Genomic DNA, 21339 nt, shown 5'->3' with positions numbered 1-21339 from the left:
TTAAACCATTAATTAAATGCATTTTTATAAGGATATCCAAAAATCTTAAAAGACTGATAATATCGCATCGAAACTATATATTATTTCTACTGGTTATTACTACTACTAGAAACTTGTTTAGGTATTTATGTTTACATATTCGAATTGTTGAAAAAATATTGATCGCTTAAATTAATGAAAACTTCCAAATATTTCATTTGACCTTTTACTTTAGTAGTGAATTCTGTTTTCAATGTAACTGTAATAGCAAAGATTTTAGCTTTTTCATCAAACACGAGTAATAAATACAATAAAGTTTTACAAGTAATGACACCTACTCAAAATTGTATGAGAGTTATCCACTCAATAGCCAAACCTCTAGAGTCCTTCCCACGTAGTTTGTCGTGCCTTTTGCCTTTTGTTTTTGATTTGATGTCCGATGTAAGAAAAATAGTAGATAATATTGACCAAGAATAGAAATAATTTATCGAATAAATACTGTGCCGTGGCAAGCCACTACCTTGAAAGCGATTTTGGTCCGACTGGGTGCAAATCGTTAAGACCGGTCGCTCCCCAAGGTTCCACAGTACTTCCAAATACGTGCACTCGTGGCTGGAAGTTTGGAGTTTGCAAAAAAGAATTGCCTAGGAAAAATAGGAAGAAGAATAGTCTTTTGAGAGGAGAAAATAATATTTTTGATTGGTGTTTTAGCTCACAAATGATGATGTTTATATAGGCAAATCATTTACGTTTTCTTCCATCAGAAAATCGTAAGAGGCCAAATGTGAGTTAATGTTATGTAATATTTATTTTTGGTTTAATGACAAAATTGTCATAAAGACAGTAACTTCAAACCTTATGAAAAGTTGTATCTTTTCACAAACGAAGTCACAAAAGTTAAGAAACTGTCATATGAATGAATGTGAACCATTTATGAAGTAGTAACTTCATTCTCCCACTCTGAGTATACATAAAATCTAAAAATATTACAACAAATTAATGGTGGAGAGGTATGACAATTAACTACGGATTAATTGTAGATTAGAAGTGTTCTTTGTTCTTTGCATTATCAAATTAGAGTAACGTCTAAAGAGGAATAATACTAACAATCCCCCACTAATGCAAAGATAAAGAATAAGAATAATTCCCGGGCAAAAGGAAGGAACATGTACTTAAGTGTCAATATCTTTTGATTTGAATTGACACATAGTGAAATGAGGCAATGACTAATATCCACAAAGTGAAGTACTCTTGAACTGAATGGACATGAGTTGAGACCCTCAATACACATACTATATCCTTAATTTTATGCAAACTCTGCGATACTAATAAAGTGCTTTTATGGTCATGCGCACACCTTTGGTCTCATGAGTGCTCTAGAAAGATATCTCAAGTTTTTCATAAAAGGAGACCGCACCTTTACACTCACGTAGGTGATTCCATCAAGTCTATCAACACATAGACCATCTTAAGGCTATGGAATCATTAAGACCAAAATAAGCTCAACCTTATAAAGCACTACCACACGTCATAGGGATAGGAAATATAGTGCATATTGAAGTCTCATATGGCTTCGTTTGATCACGAACGGGTATCCACCATACTTTCTCCATCCATGGGCTTTAGCCCCATCCCCATCGACGTTTCAAGGATAACTCTCCTTGCCAAACCCTTGATTAAAGGATCCGCCAAATTTCTTTCGGACCTTACATATTCCAAGAAAATAATACTATGTTTTAATAATTATTTCACCTCACCATCTCTAATGCGAATATGTCTTCTTTTTTCATTGTACACACTATTTTTGGAAATTTCAATTGCCGCTTGTGAGTCACAATGTAAAGACACTGGTGAAGTTTGTCTTCTCCATAAAGACACGTCTGCCAATAAGTTTCTCAACCATTCAGCTTCTTGCCCTGCTAACTCAAGAGCAATAAATTCAGATTCCATAGTCGAACGTGCTATACAAGTCTGTTTTGAAGACTTCCACGAAATAGCACATGCACCCAAAGTAAACACATAACCACTAGTGGAGCTAACTTCATCATTGTCAGTAACCCAATTTGCATCACAAAATACTTCTAAAACAGCAGAAAAATTATTAAAATGCAAACACCAATCCATAGTACCTCTCAAATACCTTAGCAAGCGATGAAGAGCATTCCAGTATTCACTACTAGGGTTGTGAGTATATCTACTTAATCTACTAATAACATAAGCAATATCAGGCCGTGTATAATTCATGAGAAACATTATACTACCAATTATCTTAGAATATTCAGTTTGAGAAACACTAGATTCTTTATTCTTTCTCAAGTGTATGCTAGGATCATAAGGAGTTCTCACAGGAGCTACATCAAAACAATCAAACCTTTTCAATATTTTCTCAATATAATGAGACCGAGACAATGAAAAACCATTAGCAGTTCTTTTGATTTTAATCCCTATAATTACATCTACTTCTCCAAGATCTTTCATTTTAAATTTAGAAGACAACGAATTCTTAGTCTCATTTACAATATCCACATTAGGGCCAAAGATTAACATGTCATCTACATACAAACATATAATCACACAATCTGATCCTACCATATTGGAATAAACACAAGTATCAGATGCATTAACAACAAACCCATTATCTACTAGTGTGTTATTAAACTTTTCATACTATTGCTTAGGTACCTGTTTAAGACCATATATAGACTTTCTCAATTTTCATACTTTATTCTCCTGTCCTTGGATCACAAAACCCTCAGGTTGAGTCATATAGATCTCTTCCTCTAAATCACCATTTAGAAAAGTCGTTTTAACATCCATTTGATGTATCACTAAATTATGAATAGCGGCTAAGGCAACAAGAGTTCTAATAGTTGCTATTTTAGTTACGGGAGAATAAGTATCAAAGTAGTCAACGCCTTTCTTTTGGTTTAAACCCCTATTAACAAGTCTAGCCTTATATTTCTCAATTGTACCATCAGGTCTCAATTTCTTCTTAAATATCCACTTGCTACTTATGGGTTTACAACCTTTAGGCAAATCAGATAAGTTCCAAGTGTGATTAGAAACTATAGAGTCTAATTCACTTTTAATGGCCTCTTTCCAAAAATTAGCATCTATTGACCTCATTGCTTCATCATAAGTCTTAGGGTCTTCTTCTATTAAATAGGTAGACACTAATTCATAATTCAAAAGATCAAGCTCAATATTTTCGGTCAAGAAAGTAGTGATAAAGTCAAGACCAAAGTTAGATCAATTCTACGTCTCTTACTCCTTCTAAATTCATTTTCATGATCATTAGTAGTAATACTAGAAGAAGGCACAATATGAGAATTAACAGATATAGATGCAGAAGTATTATTAGGCACATCAGTGGGAATATTATATTTCAATGGAAAAACATGCTCAAAAAATTCCGCATCTCCAGATTGGCAAATAGAATGATCATTCAAAGATAGAAATCTATATGCAGCACTGTTTTGAGCATAACCAATAAAAGCGGCATCAAAAGTCTTAGGTCCTACAGTTACTTGTTTAAATTCATGTAGACCAACTTTAGCCAAACACCCCCACACTTTTAAAAATTTCAAGTTAGGGGCAAATACTTTCCATAACTGAGTTTTATCTAACTTCTTATGAGGAACTCTATTAAGAACATAACATGCAGATAAGACAGCTTCCCCCCACATCTTGTTGTCAGATAAACTTGAACTCAAAAGCATAGAATTCATCATTTCTTTAAGGGTTCGATTTTTTCGTTCAGCTAGACCATTTTGTTGGGGAGTATAGGGAGCACTAACCTCATGTATATTACTATTTTTTCTCACAAAAAGTTTCTAGAGTATTAGTACTATATTCACCACCCCTATCAGACCTAAGTCTCTTGATTTTCCTGTTTAATTAATTTTCTACTTCTGCTTTATATTTTAAAAATATGCTTTCAGCCTCATCCTTAGACTTAAGAAGATATACCTTAGTGTATCTCGAAAAGTCATCTACATATAGTATTTCTTCCCACCCTTACTAACAGTATTCTTAAAATCAGCTAAGTTTGAATACACTAGTTCAAGTAATTCTGTCTTTCTACTAGTTACATTTTTAAAAGGCTTTTTGGTATATTTTGCTTCTATACAAATAGAACACTTAGAAAAATTATCAACATTAATCGCAAAAATTAATTCCATTTTTCTATGTATTTTTATAGAAGCAATATTAATATGACCTAACCTACCATGCCATAAATCAATAGACTCAGCAATATAAGCAGAATTAGAAGTACTTGCATTACTAGTAATCTCTTGAATAATGTTTAGTACAAAAAAACCTCCATTGAGATAACCCTTCCCAACAAAGTCTCCTCCACGAGAAATAATAATTTTATTAGATTCAAAATAAGTTTAAGGCCTGCTTTGTTGAGAAGTGCACCAAAAATTAAGTTTCTACGAATGGAGGGAACGTACAGAACATTGTTCAAGGCTGAGATTTTTCTAGAAGTTAACTTAAGAAAAATTTTTCCTTTACCCATAACTCCTGCGGTAGTGGAGTTACCCATGTAAACACACTCGCCATCAGTAGACTCCTCAAAGTTATGGAACAATTCCTTGTTGGCACAGAGGTGCCTTGAAGAGCCTGTGTCCAATATCCAATCAGTCTTGTTAGCCACCATATTTGCCTATATGACCACATCAACAATCACATCACCACTTTCAGTAAGGTTAGCTTGGGGTGGAGTTTTTCCTCCCTGCTTCGAGTTTTGTCCTTGTCTTTGGTTGCACTGGAAAGTATTGTGACCAATTTTTTCACAGACATAGCAAGGTCCTTTCGACTTTTGGATTTGGCCCTCCGATTTATTGAAGTAATTCTGCTTCTTTACATATTCTTTCTTCTGGCCTTTCTTCTGTTTACCTTTAAACATGTCTTTCACAAAAGTACTAGCAGATTCCACAAGGTTAGCTTTAGAAGAATTAAGAGAGAGAAATTTCATCTTATCCTTAAGTCGTTCTGCCTCCTCATCTTTGAGACATTTTGCTTCCTCAGTCCTTATGTGACTGATCAATTCTTGAAGAGTTAAGTTTTTCTTCTTGAGTTTCAGTTGATTCCTGTAATCATTCCAGGAAGGTGAAATTTTTTTAAGTAGAACATTAGCTTGAAGAATCTCACACATCTCCATGCCTTAATTCAGAATATCAGCAGTCAAATTCTCATACTTGTGAACCTGCTCCATGATTGACTTATCATCAACCATCTGAAACTTGATCCACTTTCCATCTAAATACTTCTTTTCCCCGCATCATCCACACCATATTTCTTCTCCAAACTGTCCCATATGACTTTAGCAGATTTATAATTTATAAACAAATCTAAGAGAGTATTAGTCATATGGTTAACCACATGCCCTCGAACAGTTTTATTATCCTTTTCAAATTTCTTTTTAGCATCATCATCAGCAACAACAGTAGCAGGAGGTTCGTTAAACAAAACGTAATTCACTTCTAATTGTTCAAAGAAAATTAGAAGTTTTCGGGACCAACGCTTATAATTGTTACCATAAAGGCTCAAGCTTTGACAGATCAGAAAGTGTTTTGTTCAAAGTAGTAGCCATTAGTCAATATTATATACAAAATCGCTTTCAAATTGTAAGAAAAATAGTAGATAATATTGACCAAGAATAGAAATAACTTATCGAATAAATATGTCGTGGCAAGCCACTGCCTTGAAAGCGATTTTGGTCCGATTTGGTGCAAATCGTTAAGACCGGTCGCTCCCCAAGGTTTTCACAGTACTTCCAAACACGTGCACTCATGGCTGGAAGTTTGGAGTTTGCAAAAAAGAATTGCCCAAAAAAAATAGGAAGAAGAATAGTCTTTTGAGAGGATGAGAGAATAATATTTTTGGTTGGTGTATTTATATAGGCAAATCATTTACGTTTTCTTCCATCAGAAAATCGTAAGAGGCCAAATGTGAGTTAATGTTATGTAACATTTATTTTTGGTTTAATGACAACATTGTCATAAAGATAGTAACTTCAAACCTTATGAAAAATTGTATCTTTTCACAAACGAAGTCACAAAAGTTAAGAAACTGTCATATGAATGAATGTGAACTATTTATGAAGTAGTAACTTCATTCTCCCACTCTGCATATACATAAAATCTAGAAATGTTACAACAAATTAATGGTGGAGAGGTATGACAATTAATCACAAATTAATTGTAGATTAGAAGTGTTCTTTGTTCTTTGCATTATCAAATTAGAGTAACGCCTAAAGAGGAATAATACCAACATCCGATACGTGTATTGAGGCCCAACTAAATTCGGATTCGCGGAGAAAAGTTTCACATTGAGGGGTAAAACATCTCCTAACAAAGGTGACTCCATACCCAGAGTTCGAATGCGAGATATCTGGTTAAGAATGAAGAAGTATTTATTGCTACACCGCAACTCTTATAGGTGTGCCTTTTGCAATTTAGTAACGGAGTGTATCTAGTTTGACAATTAATTGGTCTATGATGCCACACGAGTATTAAATAAATGAATGTGTGCCTCAATCTCACCTACTTCTGCATCTCATTTTATTGATAATATCATAATTGTCTTCTTAATTACTACAAATTGTAGTATTGTTTTCAAAAATAGTCTATTCAACCTATGCATACAACTATAAATTAGTGAAGTCAAGTTGTCAAGTGCCAACTTCCCCGGCCCCAACTCCATTTAAAAATATGAAGTTTAAGTTTATATCGCTCGCAGTAATTTTACTTAAAGAAAAGATTATGAAAAAGTAATTAGAATGATACTTGAATCAATTTATAATTTCGAGTGTCCAGAGATATCGCACTTTTGCTTGGTTGAGGCTTCCTCTCCATTCTAAGACGCAAAAGGCAATAACTCATATCAGTAGAGATGGACAATTCTAAGTTCTTTATAATACTTGGTACGCATAAATTTTAAAATATTGTATTTTTTTCTCCCATATTCATAATTGCTTCTAATCTTCTCATCCTTAAATGTACCTATCTTAGGCTTGAGTCCACCACCTTAGTCATTTCATCTTTTTAAAATATCAACTTAGTCATTTTATCACTTCATAAATTAAAAAAAATCTAACCTAAAGATTTGGCCTTTCCTATATTCCTTTTTGTCACTCCTTTTCTCTCTCACCAGGTCCCTAGAGTCACCAAATTTGTCCTCTAACTAAATTTATGCTTTTTCTTCCTATTTTCCCTTAAGAAAATCCAATTCTTGGCAAAAAACATCTCACCTTTTTATCATTTTCCAACAAAAAATAAGAAAATAATCTGACCCTACTGGTTCTAACTTATGTGCCAGCATTTTCACTTGTGCTATTCTTGCTGTCAAATCAGAATACACTCATTCATCACACATTTGTCTCATTTCTCAATCAAATGTTTGCCAACAATGCTTTTAATTATTAGATACAGAATACAAAGCACCTCTTTTACTTAGTCATAAACTACAAAACTTTTAGCTACCCACGTAACTCTTTTTTAAGTAGATCATAAAAAAGATGAGTAATTAACTTCTCTTTTCAAGTTTCAACTTATACCAACTTTCTTGATTAACTGAAACTCTTGTAAGAATCAATTCAATATGTACAAGGGACGATTTTCAGAACACTGTAAAGAATCAGAGGATGATCTTAGATATGTTGAAATTGATCCTACTGCTCGTTATGGACGTGTAAGTACCTTTTAGCCTTAGTTTTTCTTTTTAAAGCTTCAATCTTTTTACTTTATTATTGCATGTTATGAGATTTAAAATGGTTTTGTGACAGTATTTTGTTGATCAATTATGCATGTACAAATCTTGTTGTAAATTATTGTAAGTTGAGTCCATTAGTATTTCTTTTAAAGCTTCAATCTTTTTGCTTTTTAGTTGCATGTTTATAATCCTTAAAATGCTTTTGATGATAGTAATTTGGTTTTCATCTACTCTCTAGTCGAGAGTTTATCAGAAACCGCCTCTCCGCCTCTCTGACCTCCCGAGCAAGGGTAATATCTGCGTACACATTAGCCTCCTCAGACCCCACTTGTGGGAACTTACTGAGTTTGTTGTTATTGTTGTTGTTGTAATTTGGTTGATCAATTATGCATTTACAATTCTTGAATTGTTGAGTTCCATAAACGGGAACAGAGAAAGTTACTAATTTTGTAGTAAATTTGTGTGAGTAGAGTCAATTATGTGTGATTCTTGATTATGTTTGATGTTTGGGTTTTAATGGATGGGCGGACAGTTCGAGGAAGTTTTGGGAAAAGGGGCAATGAAAACAGTGTATAGAGCAATTGATGAGTTGCTAGGTATGGAAGTGGCATGGAACCAAATTAAACTAAATGATTTGCTTCATTCACCAGAGGATATGGAGAGGCTTTACTCTGAAGTTCATCTGCTTAGCACTCTCAATCATCATTCTATCATGAGATTCTATACTTCTTGGATTGATGTTGAACACAGGACCTTTAATTTCATTACCGAGATGTTCACCTCCGGTACTCTCCGAGGGTAATCCTCTGTTCTTTTGTCTATTTTTTCCGAACTGGAATGGTTTAATATTGTGCAGCTCCCTATCTGGCTAAGTTAAATGCAACGATGGATCCGGAATTTAGAGTCAATGGATTCTACTCTTTATACATATGCCAGTTTTCACTAACACACATATATATAGTCCGAGTTAGACACAGTGATTTCTGTCCAATGCGCTGCGTCTAGTCTAGATCCATTACTGGTTAGTGTTGCACCTAATTTGCAACCTAGCGGGATTTTGTTAAAGCGGGCTTGAGGCCAGGAGGTCACGGATTCGAGTCGTGAAAATAGCCTTTTGCATAAATGCAGGATAAGACTGCGTATAATAGACCCTTGTGTTCCGGCCCTTCCCCGGATCCCGCGCATAGCGGGAGCTTAGTGCATCGGGGGCTTGAGGCCTCATGTGAGGGCCTTGGACTTAAAGGTCCCAATTTCAAGTACGGTCGTGTCATTTTTTGAAATATTAATTGAATTTTTTTCACTTTAGGTTATAGCATAGATGCTAGGGATAGAGAAAATAAAAGAATTAAGGGAATCCTAGAAAGGATCTGACACCTTGCTTCTGTAATGTCTTATGGGAAAAAACAAAGAATTTAAAATTTGAGTTTCTGGTGAGCATTGTAAGTAATTAAAAGGATATCAGGAGGATCAGTCTACACTTGACATAAATATCTGTGGCGGATTTGCTGACGGGATACATGGATGTCCCATTTCCGCTGGTTGATTTTGATTTATTGGTAAAACTATTACAAGATAAGAATATCACTGATCATTTAATTGCATGCAGATACAGAAAGAAGTATCAGCGAGTAGACATTCGAGCTATAAAGAATTGGGCGCGCCAAATACTGGAAGGTCTTGTTTATTTACACGAACATGATCCGCCAGTTATCCATCGAGACCTGAAGTGTGACAACATATTTGTTAACGGTCATCTTGGACAAGTGAAAATTGGGGACTTGGGCTTGGCAGCAATTCTTCGTGGATCACAGAGAGCGCACAGTGTTATAGGTACTTCATCTCCCACTTCCGCTTTTCCGGGCTGGAACATTTGTCAAATTTGTTTTATATTTCCTGAGTAGTAGCTCATGAAATCTAAATATGTAGCCGGAAATGAATTTTGGTGAATCAAGCTATGTGGTCTTCCAAAGTCAATTTTTATCTAGACTGGCCTAGATTTTGAGACTTTTCTCCATATAAAATCCAATCAAATCTGAGATGCATTAGTGATTTGTAAATCATTCTACATTTACTACTGATTGTGTATTATTTCTGTTCATTTGCAATAGGGACACCTGAGTTCATGGCACCGGAACTATACGAGGAGAACTACAATGAGCTAGTCGATGTATATTCATTTGGCATGTGCATGTTAGAGATGCTTACGGGTGAATATCCATACAGTGAATGTGTTAACCCTGCACAAATATACAAAAAAGTGACCTCTGTAAGATGTGTCTCTGTCTCTTAATAATATCTTTCGAAAGTTTTTGTCAGTCAGTCAGAAATTTACATGATTATCTTTTTCTCCTCACTCAGGGTAAGAGGCCTCGGGCATTTTATAAAGTTCAAGATTTGGATGCACAAAGATTTATTAGGAAATGCTTGGAGCCAGCATCAAAAAGATTATCAGCTAAAGAACTAATGGTTGATCCCTTCCTTGTATTTGATAATGTTGATGGTAAGTCGGTAACAATGATGCAACTTCAAAAGCCTTTCTTGAATGATAAAATTGCTATCGAGGACCTCCACTTGAACGAGGACGCTCCAAGGACTAATATGACCATCACCGGGAAATTGAATCCTGAAGATGATACCATTTTAATTAAAGTGCAGATTGCGGATAAAGAAGGTATTTGCTGCTCTTCATCTTAAACAAATTTCTGTTTCTTATGACCTCAGTTTTTTTCTAAGAGAAACGAATATTATTAGTCCAGTTTCTACACAAATGCATGAAGCTGAAGTATTAATGCTATAAATGAGGCTAAAGTTAAAACAATCTGTCCATGCAGGTGATGTTAGGAATGTGTATTTCCCGTTCGACATTGTAACTGACACCCCAACGGAGGTCGCAAATGAAATGGTGAAGGAATTAGAAATTACAGACTGGAAACCATATGAAATAGCTAATATGATTGACGGAGAGATATCTGGTTTGGTACCTCAGTGGAAGAAATGGAATCAGTTTGAATCCGCCGATTACCATGTGCTAAGCTATAAAGATGACGATAATGATCACCATAACCCTTTCCGAGGTTTCTCATCTTGCTCATCTTCCCAAGTGTCATTGTCAGGTCTGCTCTCCTCTCAAGTGATTGACACAAACACCAATGGTCCTCATTGGCTTCATGGTACTATGATTTATCTAATCTAGTGTTATATTACCAATTCCACATACGTCTAAGTTGTTCTGACACAACAGTTTAGGTTCCGTACCCGTGTCGGCACGACACTAGTATGGGTGTGGGTATGAGATTTGTACCGGATCGAGTCAAATAATTTTGGGTACTTTGACCACGGCGGACGGAAAAATTCGAGACGAGATACAGATACAATTTGATTCCTGAAATCAGAATTAAAACTAGGGTAGTTTGAATAAAATAACATACCATATCTAGGAAATCAATCATTTACTTATCTACAACTTGAGAATAAAAAAGGAATCCACATTTTACAAGCTATACCTAAGTATTCTACTAAATTTCTCATAATTTAGAGATATTTTTATATTTTTAAATTATTTTTAGCCAGATCCCCGCACCGGTATGCATACTAGGATCCATATCCCCGAATCTTAGAATTTATATCTCGAAGGATTTAACCTCTAGATCCGCACCGGTGTCTTGAGCAACTTAGACGTACGTTGTCTTTGCTTTATTGTCGGCAGATATTGTTTAATTAACTTGAATATTAGTTTGGATTGATGAGAATAAACTACATATATTAGTGGAGTTATAATAAAGTAGTAGCATCATTTCTACATTTTTGGACCTGAAATAAATACCATGAGGCGATTGTTTATATGTTTGTCACTACATTTTACTTGGCCTTATTTGATCGACCATTTAACTGCTTCTTTGCTTGAAGTTTAACTTTTTGATTACATCTGATCAAGTCATCAACTACTCTTGTAGGTGATATGTTTGACGACACCAGCTCCCAAAGCTCATCACACTCAGCAAATTATTCCAACTTCAATTACTTCTCTGATGATGAGAATGATCCTGTGACGACCTCTACAAAACAAAGTCAGCCAGCTACTGCAATTAACCACCATACTTCCCGGTTTTGTCCCGGGGAAAACTCAAGCACTGGGCAGTCTTTAGCAAGAATGTGCTACAAGCAGTGCAAAGATATGCTAGAATTAAAAAGAACTTCTTCCACTTCTAAAGAGAAGGGCAAAGTTGATACGCGTAGACTAACAAGGAACAAGTCCTTGGTGGATATGCGCAGCCAGTTGCTGCACAAGACATTGGTGGAGGAAGTGCACAAGAGACGATTGTTCAAGACGGTTGGCGCTGTGGAAAATATTGGGTTTCAACAACCTTATGAGGATTCAAGAAGGAGTCCTCAATCAATGAATTCTACTTATTCCATGAGATTGTGGAATGATGGGAAGGGACAAGGTCACAAACCAAGAAGACATTGATTTCTTTTCCTGAATATATATCTTAAATGTACGAGGATATATGCATATGCTAGTTTTAAGCAGGTCCGAGATTTGAATTAGGCAGGTGTAAATGGCAATAAAAGTGTTTGTTCAAATTTTGTACATTTGTACCTTATAGCAATGTAAGAATAAACATCCCTTGCGCTTATATGCTCTCATCAATAGAATTCCAAAGGTACCTAGCGAAGTGCTACATCTAATTGCTTATCTGACCAAAACCCAGAGGCTGTGAAACGTACTATATAACTAGTATTATTGGTAGCATGGTACGATGTCATCACCTTTACCTTAGTCCTTATGCAAGATTCTTTCGGTTATTCCACAATTTCTGGGTAAATTGCAGGAGCAAGTGGACAGAAACTTTTGGTCTGTAATGTATCTCAATTCAGGGAAAAATACTCATACTTTCTCCAATTTCCATGGTGAACAAGATTCAACTACTCTAACTCCTCTTATTTTCATTTCAGTGCAGGTTGAAGTTGGAGAGAAATAGATACTTCTATTCAGGCAAAGGAAGTTGCAGTGTCTCCATTTTCCAGGGTGAAAAAGATTCAACTACTTTAACGAGCTACTACAGGTTGGACTTAGAGAGAAATATATACTTCTAGAGTTTAAGTTATATACACCGTGTCACGATCCAATTTCCCTTCCGTGTCACGTCGTGACTGCACATAGTCTCTACAACTAGGTAAGCCTAACATTTTGCGGAATAATGAAATAAATATATAAATTTAACCAACTGTTCAAAAATACACAACAAATCCCAAAATCCGAAACATCATGAATCACAAACTACAGAAGGAAAAATCTAGTGTCTCTATACATCAGAGTCTAACAAGGAAAAATACAGAAGATAATGGACATGAGAAAGAGTAGAAGGGGACTCCGAGGTCTGCGGACGCGGCAGATATACCTTGAAGTCTCCAAAGCTGTCCCGGCTCACTGATAGTGCGGCTGATAAGGTGCACCTGGATTTGCACACGAAAAACATGTGCAGAGAGTAGCATGAGTACACCACAATCGGTACCCAGTAAGTGCCAAGCCTAACCTCGGTCGAGTAGTGACGAGATCAGGTCAGAGCCCTACTGGTAAATATATAATAAAATAATATAGAGTGTAATGCCGCAATAAAATAAAGGCTGAAATTTAGCAAAAATGAAATCGTAGAAGGTAACAGCTCAGTACACAGAAACACAACAGGAGATCTCCCGAGATACTGTCTCGTAGTCCCAAACGTAAATGTGTAGGGGGATCTCCCGGAATACCGTTCCGTAGTCCCAAAGTAAATGTGCAGGGGAATAATGTGCAGGGGATACCGTTCCGTAGTCCCAAAGTAAATATGCAGTACAGGGGATCTCCCGGAATACCGTTCCGTAGTCCCAAAGTAAATATGCAGTACATGGGGATCTCCCGGAATACCGTTCCGTAGTCCCAAAGTAAATGTGCAGGGGATCTCCCGGAATACCGTTCCGTACTCCCAAAGTAAATGTGCAGGGGATCTCCCGGAATACCGTTCCGTAGTCCCAAAGTAAATATGCAGTACATGGGGATCTCCCGGAATACCGTTCCGTAGTCCCAAAGTAAATACACAGCGCAAACAATAGAAATGCAACTACATCACGAAATCTTACGATTTAGACTAAGTACCAGTCAAGGAAGAAGCAGGAAATTCACTAAGCATGCTGCACAGAGTTCACATAGGCAATTAAGACACGTAGACATGTTGTATTAGACTAAACAACATAGCTACGCAAATGGGAATAACTCAATTAAGAATGAAAATAGATTAATACTCATAAAAATGGTATAACTCAAAATAAAAGGAAAACAAGATTGATGCTCAGTAAGAATATCGGGTTTTTCCACAACTAGCACGTGTACGTACTCGTCACCTCACGTACACGGCGCTCACATATCACAATAGTTCCAAATCTTAAGGGGATTTCCCCTACACAAAGTTAGGCAAGCCACTTACCTCGAGTCAAGCTCAATCAATCCGTAAGAATGCCCTTTCCTCGATTATCCGACTCTGAATGACCCAAATCTAGCAAAACACAATTACATATCATAAATACAACAATAATAGACTCATCTAATTAACGAAATCAACACTTTAACGAAAATTTCGAAATTAACTCAAAAATCGCCCGTGAGGCCCACTTCTCGGAATCGGGTAAAAGTCATAAAATACGAAAATCCGTTCACTCACGAGTCTAACCATATCAAATTTACTAAAATCCGACAACAAATGGTCCTCCAAATCCACAAATCAAACTTCCAAATCCCTAGCCTCAAATTTCAAATTTCCACCTTAAATACACACTAACTAGGTGGAAAAATACATGGGGAAGCAAGATTATTGATCAAAAATAAGAACAAGGGACTTACCTCAAGAGACCCCTAAAACATGCTCTCAAGAAATCGCCAAACCCGAGCTCAAAATGTCGAAAATAAGCAAAAATCGCGAACACTTACATCTAAGTGTTCTGTGCAGACATCTCGCACCTGCGAGCCTTCAACCGCACCTGCGGAAATTCCATCCCAGGTGCGAAAATCACTTAAGGGGGACTGAGTCCGCATCTGCGAACAAGGGCTGCTTCTGCGAGCCTGCATCTGCGCTTCTCTTCCGCTTCTGCGCGTCCGCTTCTGCGGATCTATGGCCGCACCTGCGGTCCCAGCTGGACAGGGTCAAAACCGCTTCTGCGGCTCCATGGCCGCTTCTGCGGTGCCGCACCTGCGGCCCAAAGTGCGCAGGTGCGATTACACTAGGTGCAACAGCTCCAGCAATTGCATAAGTTCCAAACTCAATCCGAAACTCACCCGAAACTCACCCGAGGCCCCTAGGACCTCGACCAAACATACCAACCAATCCTAAAACACTATACGAACTTAGTCGAGCTCTCAAACCGTATCAAACAACGCTAAAATCACGAATTATCCTCCGATTCAATCTTAAAGAATTTGAAACTTCCAAATTCGACAACCAATGCCGAAACCAATCAAACCACGTCCGATTGACCCCAAATTTTGCACACAAGTTTTATTCGACATTACGAACCTACTTCAACTTTCGGAATCGGAATCCGACCCCGATATCAAAATTTCCACTACCGGTCTAAATCTCCAAAAATTCGACTTTCGCCATTTCAAGCCTAAATATGCTACGGACCTCCAAAACACAATCCAAACACGCTCCTAAGTCCAAAATCACCCAACGGAGCTAACGGAACCGACGAAATTCCATTCCGGAGTCGTCTTTACACAGTTCCGACTACGGTCAAAATCATAAGACTTAAGCTTTCGTTTAGGGACTAAGTGTCCCAAATCACTCCAAAAATCAAAACGAAACCTCTCAGCAAGTCACAATAGCAGAAAAAGATATGGGAGAAGCAATAAATAGGGGATCGAGGCTATTACTCTCAAAACAACCAGCCGGGTCGTTACATACCGTCAGTGTAAGAACATTTTACACCATCAGGTCGCCTTACATGCTATAGCAAATAACCTATCTTGTTTTAAAGATTACAAATCTCATATTTTAAGGAGTCTTACATGCAAATATCTTTTGGGTGACCTGATAGTGTAAAAGGTTCCTATACTTCTGGTGTATATAACTTAAACTCATACTTCTATTATTGAAAGAAAGTGGTACTAAACAGAAGTTACATGAGACAATCTTGAAAAAATTACGAATTAAAATACAAATCGAGAAAGAAGGAACTGAAATTGATGCTCTCTTAGCTTTTGTTATCAACTATCGAGTTCTTGGCATATCATTGCTGCTTCTATAGGTCTTCTCCCGCGCTGATAGTTTTGGAAGAAGAGTTCACCATAATTCTTAATGTTCTTGTACAGTCTTGGCCTTTCCTCATTGATAAGCTTTTCCACTGGTCCAATCTCAACATTTACATCTGGCATAATGAAAACAGCAAGAGTGTTTCTTTCTCTTTCTGTGTTCGTCACCACCCTGTGCACGGGGCTCTTAAAGATTCCATTGCTCATAATCTGCAAGGAAACAACAATTCTGAGAATTTTACATGACGTACAATATTTGAGATTTGACAACTCTGTCCTAAAGATGGATATACCTCAACTTGATCTCCAACATTAATGAGGATACCATCTGGGACAACGGGCACTCTACACCATTGATCATCTTTTAGAACCTGAAGCCCTTCAACATCTTTGTCTTGCAACAGGAGAGTAATGGCTGATCCATCGGCATGTGGTTTGACTCCGAGTACAATATCAGGCCTCGGGCATGGAGGATAGAAGTTGAATCGTGCAACCATCATTCCTCGTTCTCCACACTGGTCCAAAAAGCAGTTCTCCTCCAAGTGCAATGACGTCGCTATGGCCTTTAGGAGGGACTCACTCAACAACTTCATATTCTTGATATATTCTTCAAAAACTTCCCTGCAAGTAAGGTAATCTTTTTAGCCCTATGCTTCTAATTTCTTCATTTCGGAGTAAAAAGGAGAGAACATATACCTAAAACATTCAGGTTTTTGGGGCCAATATTGGAGTTTCCTTATGTCTTGCGGCATCACATTTAGATACAATCTGTCGGTCCAATCAAGTGTTTGCTTTTCTGAAAGAACTGAATCATTTCCGTATCCTTCAATGTCATCCATTGTTCTGGCATATTTAAGCTTCTCTTCAGTTGGAAGTGCAAAGAACTGTTTGCTAATATCGCGCACTTTGTCAAGAAATGAATCTGCTATTCCATGATTTATGACCTGAATTTCAAATATTACCCCATGTATATGTTACTCTTAAACGGATAGTACAACCAAGAGTGCAGAGAGCATATAGATAGCTTACAAATAGAATGAGTTAAGTACCCCCTCTTTTCATTGACATTCATATCTTCTTCTTCTTCTTTTACTACTTTGATATCATCCTCTTGCGACACTCTTGTTATTTTCCTATTCTTAGATGCAGTGACTTTTACCATAATTTGGTTTTCCACATTTTCATTCACTTTTCTTTTGGGATCCTCTGAAGTTTGAGTTCTACTTTCCTTTCTGTCAATCACAAGCCAATGAAAAAAAACCATTTCCAAGATTACAAAATGCTTTTGAACAAAAAATTATTGTGGTCAACTGTGACAACATTGCTAACACTGCAATTAGTTGAACTTAATGAAATAAAATCAAAAATCCAAAAGACACTCGATTTTGATATATGGTTCCACATTTCAGGCCAGAGACAGACCTACGTCAAGATAATTTCACCTTTGGAACACTTTGGTAATGCTCCTAAATAATGATTTCTTAAGCAGAACAATAAATACTTCATTTAACTTAGGTTGATCTAGGCTAGAGACAGATCTACGCCAAGATAATCACCTTGTTCTAGCCTCAGTTGATCTAGACCAGAGACAAACCTACGTCATGATAATCACCTTGTTCTAGCCAATCTTAGTATTGGTGTTTTTTTTAATGGATTGTCATATCTAAGTAATGCTCGCGTTGGACTTCCTATGTCAAAAATATAGATCAAATAATAAATACTTAAGTAGTCAAAGTCAGACCTGAAAGCAGCCACAAGACTTGAGACCGGATTGAAGTTTGTTGAGCTCTTTTTCTCGGGCGGGGGAATGGGGTGATGAAATGATAAGACTAAGATCAACTTCTGGTAAATCCAGCAGTGGAGGAAATGTATTGATTGAGCCTTGTGTATGAATATACTTTTCTGGAATTTGTTTGCTGTTTGCCAGTTCTTGAACTGACTTGAAAACTGTTTCTACCTTTGCAGCAGGAGGGAGAGTTTCAGCCATGGTTTCTGTAAGAAGCAAAAATCTAGGCTAGTTGCAGATCTTGTTGTTTGCTTTGCTTTTTTTGTTTTGTTTTAACAGTTGATGTAATTCCCAAGAAAAAAACACATAAACTAGAGGTGGACTTTTTTTAGTAGCTGGAAAATACAGTTAGTCATAAAATGGATAGTTTAATACTGCACTATTTTCTCGGTTTCCTTACTTTAATTGGAACAAGTGAAATTGACAGTGATTCTTCTGATAAAGAAAGAGAAGAGCAGTGCTGGCAAGATTTGCGGCCTTCTTTTGGTATACTCTAATTATTATTCGTACATCTGAAACTAAGGCCGGCAAGTGGGCCGGTCTAGGCTCGGGACTGCGGGCCAAACGTGTCAGGATCGTTTGGTCCGATCTCGTAGGCCGGTTTTATGATTTGGGCCCGTTGGCCCGCCAGGGCTCGGGACCGTCCCGGTCCCTTAGCGGGTCAAACGGTCCCAACAGCTATTTTTAAATTTTTTTTTTTTAAAAAAAAAAAAAAAAAAAATAGTCGTTGGCTATTTATGAAATAGCCATTTAACCCCCCCAATTTTGTTTTAATCCCAAACTTTTTATAATTACACTTTTTCCCTATTTTCAACTATAAATACCCCATCATTATTTCATTTTTCTTACAAAATCATCAAATCTCTCTCTAATTTACTTCTATAATTGCTACTATTGCTTACTTTATTGTTACAATTGTGAAGTTGGTGAATTGAAGTTTTCAACCATAACCAATTTCCAACAAGTTGTTCGTCAATTCGGTAAACTCGTTCCAACTCTTAAGTTTTAATATTATAATTTTGTTTGTTTTATTTACTTTGCTTGATTAATTAAGATGGCTTATTCCTTAAAAAATATGTTTAGTAAAAATAAGGGAAAATCGAAGAGTGGTGAATCTAGTGGCCAATATGTTCCTCCTCCACTTCCCCCGGCTCCCCGACCCAAACATGTTACCCGTCCTACACCTCCTATTCTTGATAGCGATAATAGTTTATTACAATTTATCGAGAGTCAATTTTGCCATAATATTGCACCCGGTGAACAATTAAACCATGAATATATGAATGCTCTTTATGGTAATCCAACTATTGATGAAAATGATGATGAAGAAATAGATTTTGATGAAACACAAACAGATGATGATACACCCACTAGTCCTGCTCCTGAAGTTAACCTTACTAATAATAATCTAGATGATGCCCCGTCTGACTATCCTATTAGTGCCCCTACTTTTTCTAGACAACCTTCTAAACGGGCAGAAACATCTCTTGTTTGGCAATTTTTTACTCAACTAAGAAAAAAATAGGGCTAAGTATAAAACTTGTGGCAAAGAGTTAGTTTTTCAATATGTTGGAAGTTGTTGGAAGTCAGGGGTGGGGGGAGAGTTTGACTAGACACATATTGCTACACCCTCAAGATAAAGCTAGATATTTTCGTATGAAAGCTTTGGCTGAGGGGACAAGTGCACCTAGTCAGGCTGACCTTAGTACCGGGTCAAATCAATTTCAACGGGAATTAACACTGTTACCGGTGGTATTTTATATTATGATCCAAAAAAAGATCGGGAAGAATTGGCAAAAATGGTCACTGTTATGTGCTTACCCTATAGTTTTCCTTCTAACCCCCACTTTGTGCATTATATTAAAAAAATTTATAATCCTACTTATAAAGGTTTTCCTCGCACAACTGTAAAGAGTGATATTTATAAATATAAACATGAATATGAACAATATTTGCGCTATTTATTTACTCATATAAATTGTCGTCTTGCTATTACAACTGATATTGGTAGAAGTGGTAATGACTGTGATTACCTTACTGTTACCAGTCATTGGATTGATGAGCATTGGATAATACAAAAGCGCATTATTGCTTATAGAATAATTAATTCACGTCACACAGGGCAGTTTATTTCTAGCACGATTGCGGATATTTGTAGATATTTTTGCATTAGTGATAAAATAATGTCAGTTTCAATGGATAATGCTACTAGTAACACAAATGATGTAGCTTTGCTTACCACTATACTAAGTCCTGTATTTAGTAATATTTTTCATGTTAGATGTATTTGTCATATTTACCATTTAATTGTGGGTGATGGTATGCGAATTTTAAATATTGAAATTGAAAAGGTTAAAATGGCTCTTAATTGACTTTTTTATTCAAACCGTAGAAGTAGACTTAGAGAATATTTTAAAAGATGCGATGAATTTGGCCTAAGAGAAAGAAAGGTTCCTAAACCTTGTCCAACTAGATGGAATTACATGTATGAAAGTTTAGTTGTTGCACATGAAAATAGAAACCCCATAAACTCAACGTTTAATGCTCATGTAAGTGATGATGATGAGCACCTTACAAATGCGGATTGGGCTAATGTTAAAATGTTTGTAGATTTTTTAGAAAAATTCCATATTGCTACAAATGAATTTTCTGGGCAATATTATCCTACTATTTCTAACTGTTTAGTTTATATTGCAGAACTTACAAATTTGTTTGATCATTTTTCAGAGGGTGGGGAAATTTATCAACTTGTTATTGATTCCATGAGAAAAAAATTTAAAAAATATTTTTTCCCTATTCCCCCTATTTATGGTATTGCTGCATTGTTAAATCCTACTATGAAATTAGGAGGTCCTCAATTTTGGTATGAAACTGTTTATAATGGTTTAGCACTTGAAGATGAGGAGTTGTCTAAACTTCCGAACGCAATAGCCTCAATTAAAATAAATGTTCAAACTATTTATAATGCTTATCAAGTTGCATTAGATCATGCTAGACCAAATGTTCCAACTCCTTCTTCTTCTAGTTCTCAATCATCTAAAAGAACTGCGGGAGTAAGAGCACTTAGTGCTTGGGCAGGGTTCAGGGGTTCTCAAGGTTCTAGTACTAGTGATTTTTCACAACTAAATGAGCTTGAAGTTTATTTGTCACAGGGAATTGAGGAAGTGAATCCCGACGGCTCCTTTAATATTTTGGAATGGTGGAAGGACAAAGAAAAACACTTTCCGATTCTTTCAAGGATGACCCGAGATATTTTAACTATTCAAGCTTCAACAGTGGCATCAGAGAGCGCTTTCAGTCAAGCAAGACTTCAACTCGGTGATTATAGAGCGTCTATGAGGGAGAGCTTGGAAAAATCAGTACTTTTCAGAGATTGGATCCGTTCGGAAAGAAGAAATTTTGGACTTGGTGAATCACAACCAGAGGTAGACGAAACTTACGAAGAAATGCTAGCTGAACTTGCGGAGGATGATGCTTCGCCTGGAAGCGGTGATGACCAAGCTTCATTTTCGCTACCACCAACAGAAATTCCTCCGGACCTTGAAGGATTTATGAAATTTATAAGAGATAC

At 36.6% G+C, this 21339-nt stretch overlaps 2 protein-coding genes and 1 long non-coding RNA gene across 6 annotated transcripts; 1 reads left to right on the top strand and 2 right to left on the bottom strand.

The window, feature by feature from the left end:
* The first annotated feature begins 7400 nt into the window (after positions 1 to 7400).
* LOC104098766 (probable serine/threonine-protein kinase WNK4) lies at positions 7401 to 12335 on the top strand. Of its 4 annotated transcripts, none has more exons than XM_009605582.4 (7): positions 7403 to 7677; positions 8349 to 8496; positions 9305 to 9528; positions 9807 to 9964; positions 10057 to 10369; positions 10530 to 10868; positions 11652 to 12335. In XM_009605582.4, exons 2-7 carry the CDS (start codon positions 8354 to 8356, stop codon positions 12164 to 12166), a joined length of 1692 nt encoding a protein of 563 aa, XP_009603877.1. In that variant the 5' UTR covers positions 7403 to 7677; positions 8349 to 8353; the 3' UTR covers positions 12167 to 12335. The 4 variants fall into 4 exon arrangements, with proteins under 4 accessions (XP_009603878.1, XP_009603877.1, XP_009603875.1 ...); XM_009605580.4 differs by having other exon boundaries at positions 8231 to 8496; XM_009605581.4 differs by having other exon boundaries at positions 7404 to 7677; positions 8231 to 8496; positions 10530 to 10811.
* Positions 12336 to 12887: 552 nt separating this feature from the next.
* Positions 12888 to 14276, bottom strand: LOC138893425 (uncharacterized). The gene is made up of 2 exons (XR_011408910.1): positions 14163 to 14276; positions 12888 to 13155 (listed from the first exon to the last, which is right to left on the bottom strand). It is a non-coding gene; the product is annotated as an uncharacterized lncRNA (long non-coding RNA).
* Positions 14277 to 15798: 1522 nt separating this feature from the next.
* On the bottom strand, positions 15799 to 18147 carry LOC104098768 (protein LATERAL BRANCHING OXIDOREDUCTASE 1-like). The gene is made up of 4 exons (XM_009605584.3): positions 17724 to 18147; positions 16679 to 16926; positions 16276 to 16603; positions 15799 to 16192 (listed from the first exon to the last, which is right to left on the bottom strand). The coding sequence occupies exons 1-4, from the start codon at positions 17967 to 17969 to the stop codon at positions 15938 to 15940; spliced, it is 1077 nt and encodes a 358-aa protein (XP_009603879.1). The 5' UTR covers positions 17970 to 18147; the 3' UTR covers positions 15799 to 15937.
* Between the last annotated feature and the right edge of the window lie 3192 nt (positions 18148 to 21339).

This window comes from Nicotiana tomentosiformis, chromosome 6 (assembly GCF_000390325.3).
Source record: "Nicotiana tomentosiformis chromosome 6, ASM39032v3, whole genome shotgun sequence".
NCBI lineage: Eukaryota > Viridiplantae > Streptophyta > Magnoliopsida > Solanales > Solanaceae > Nicotiana > Nicotiana tomentosiformis.
Note: the sequence above shows the minus strand (reverse complement) of the source record. Positions and strands in the feature narration are given on the sequence as shown.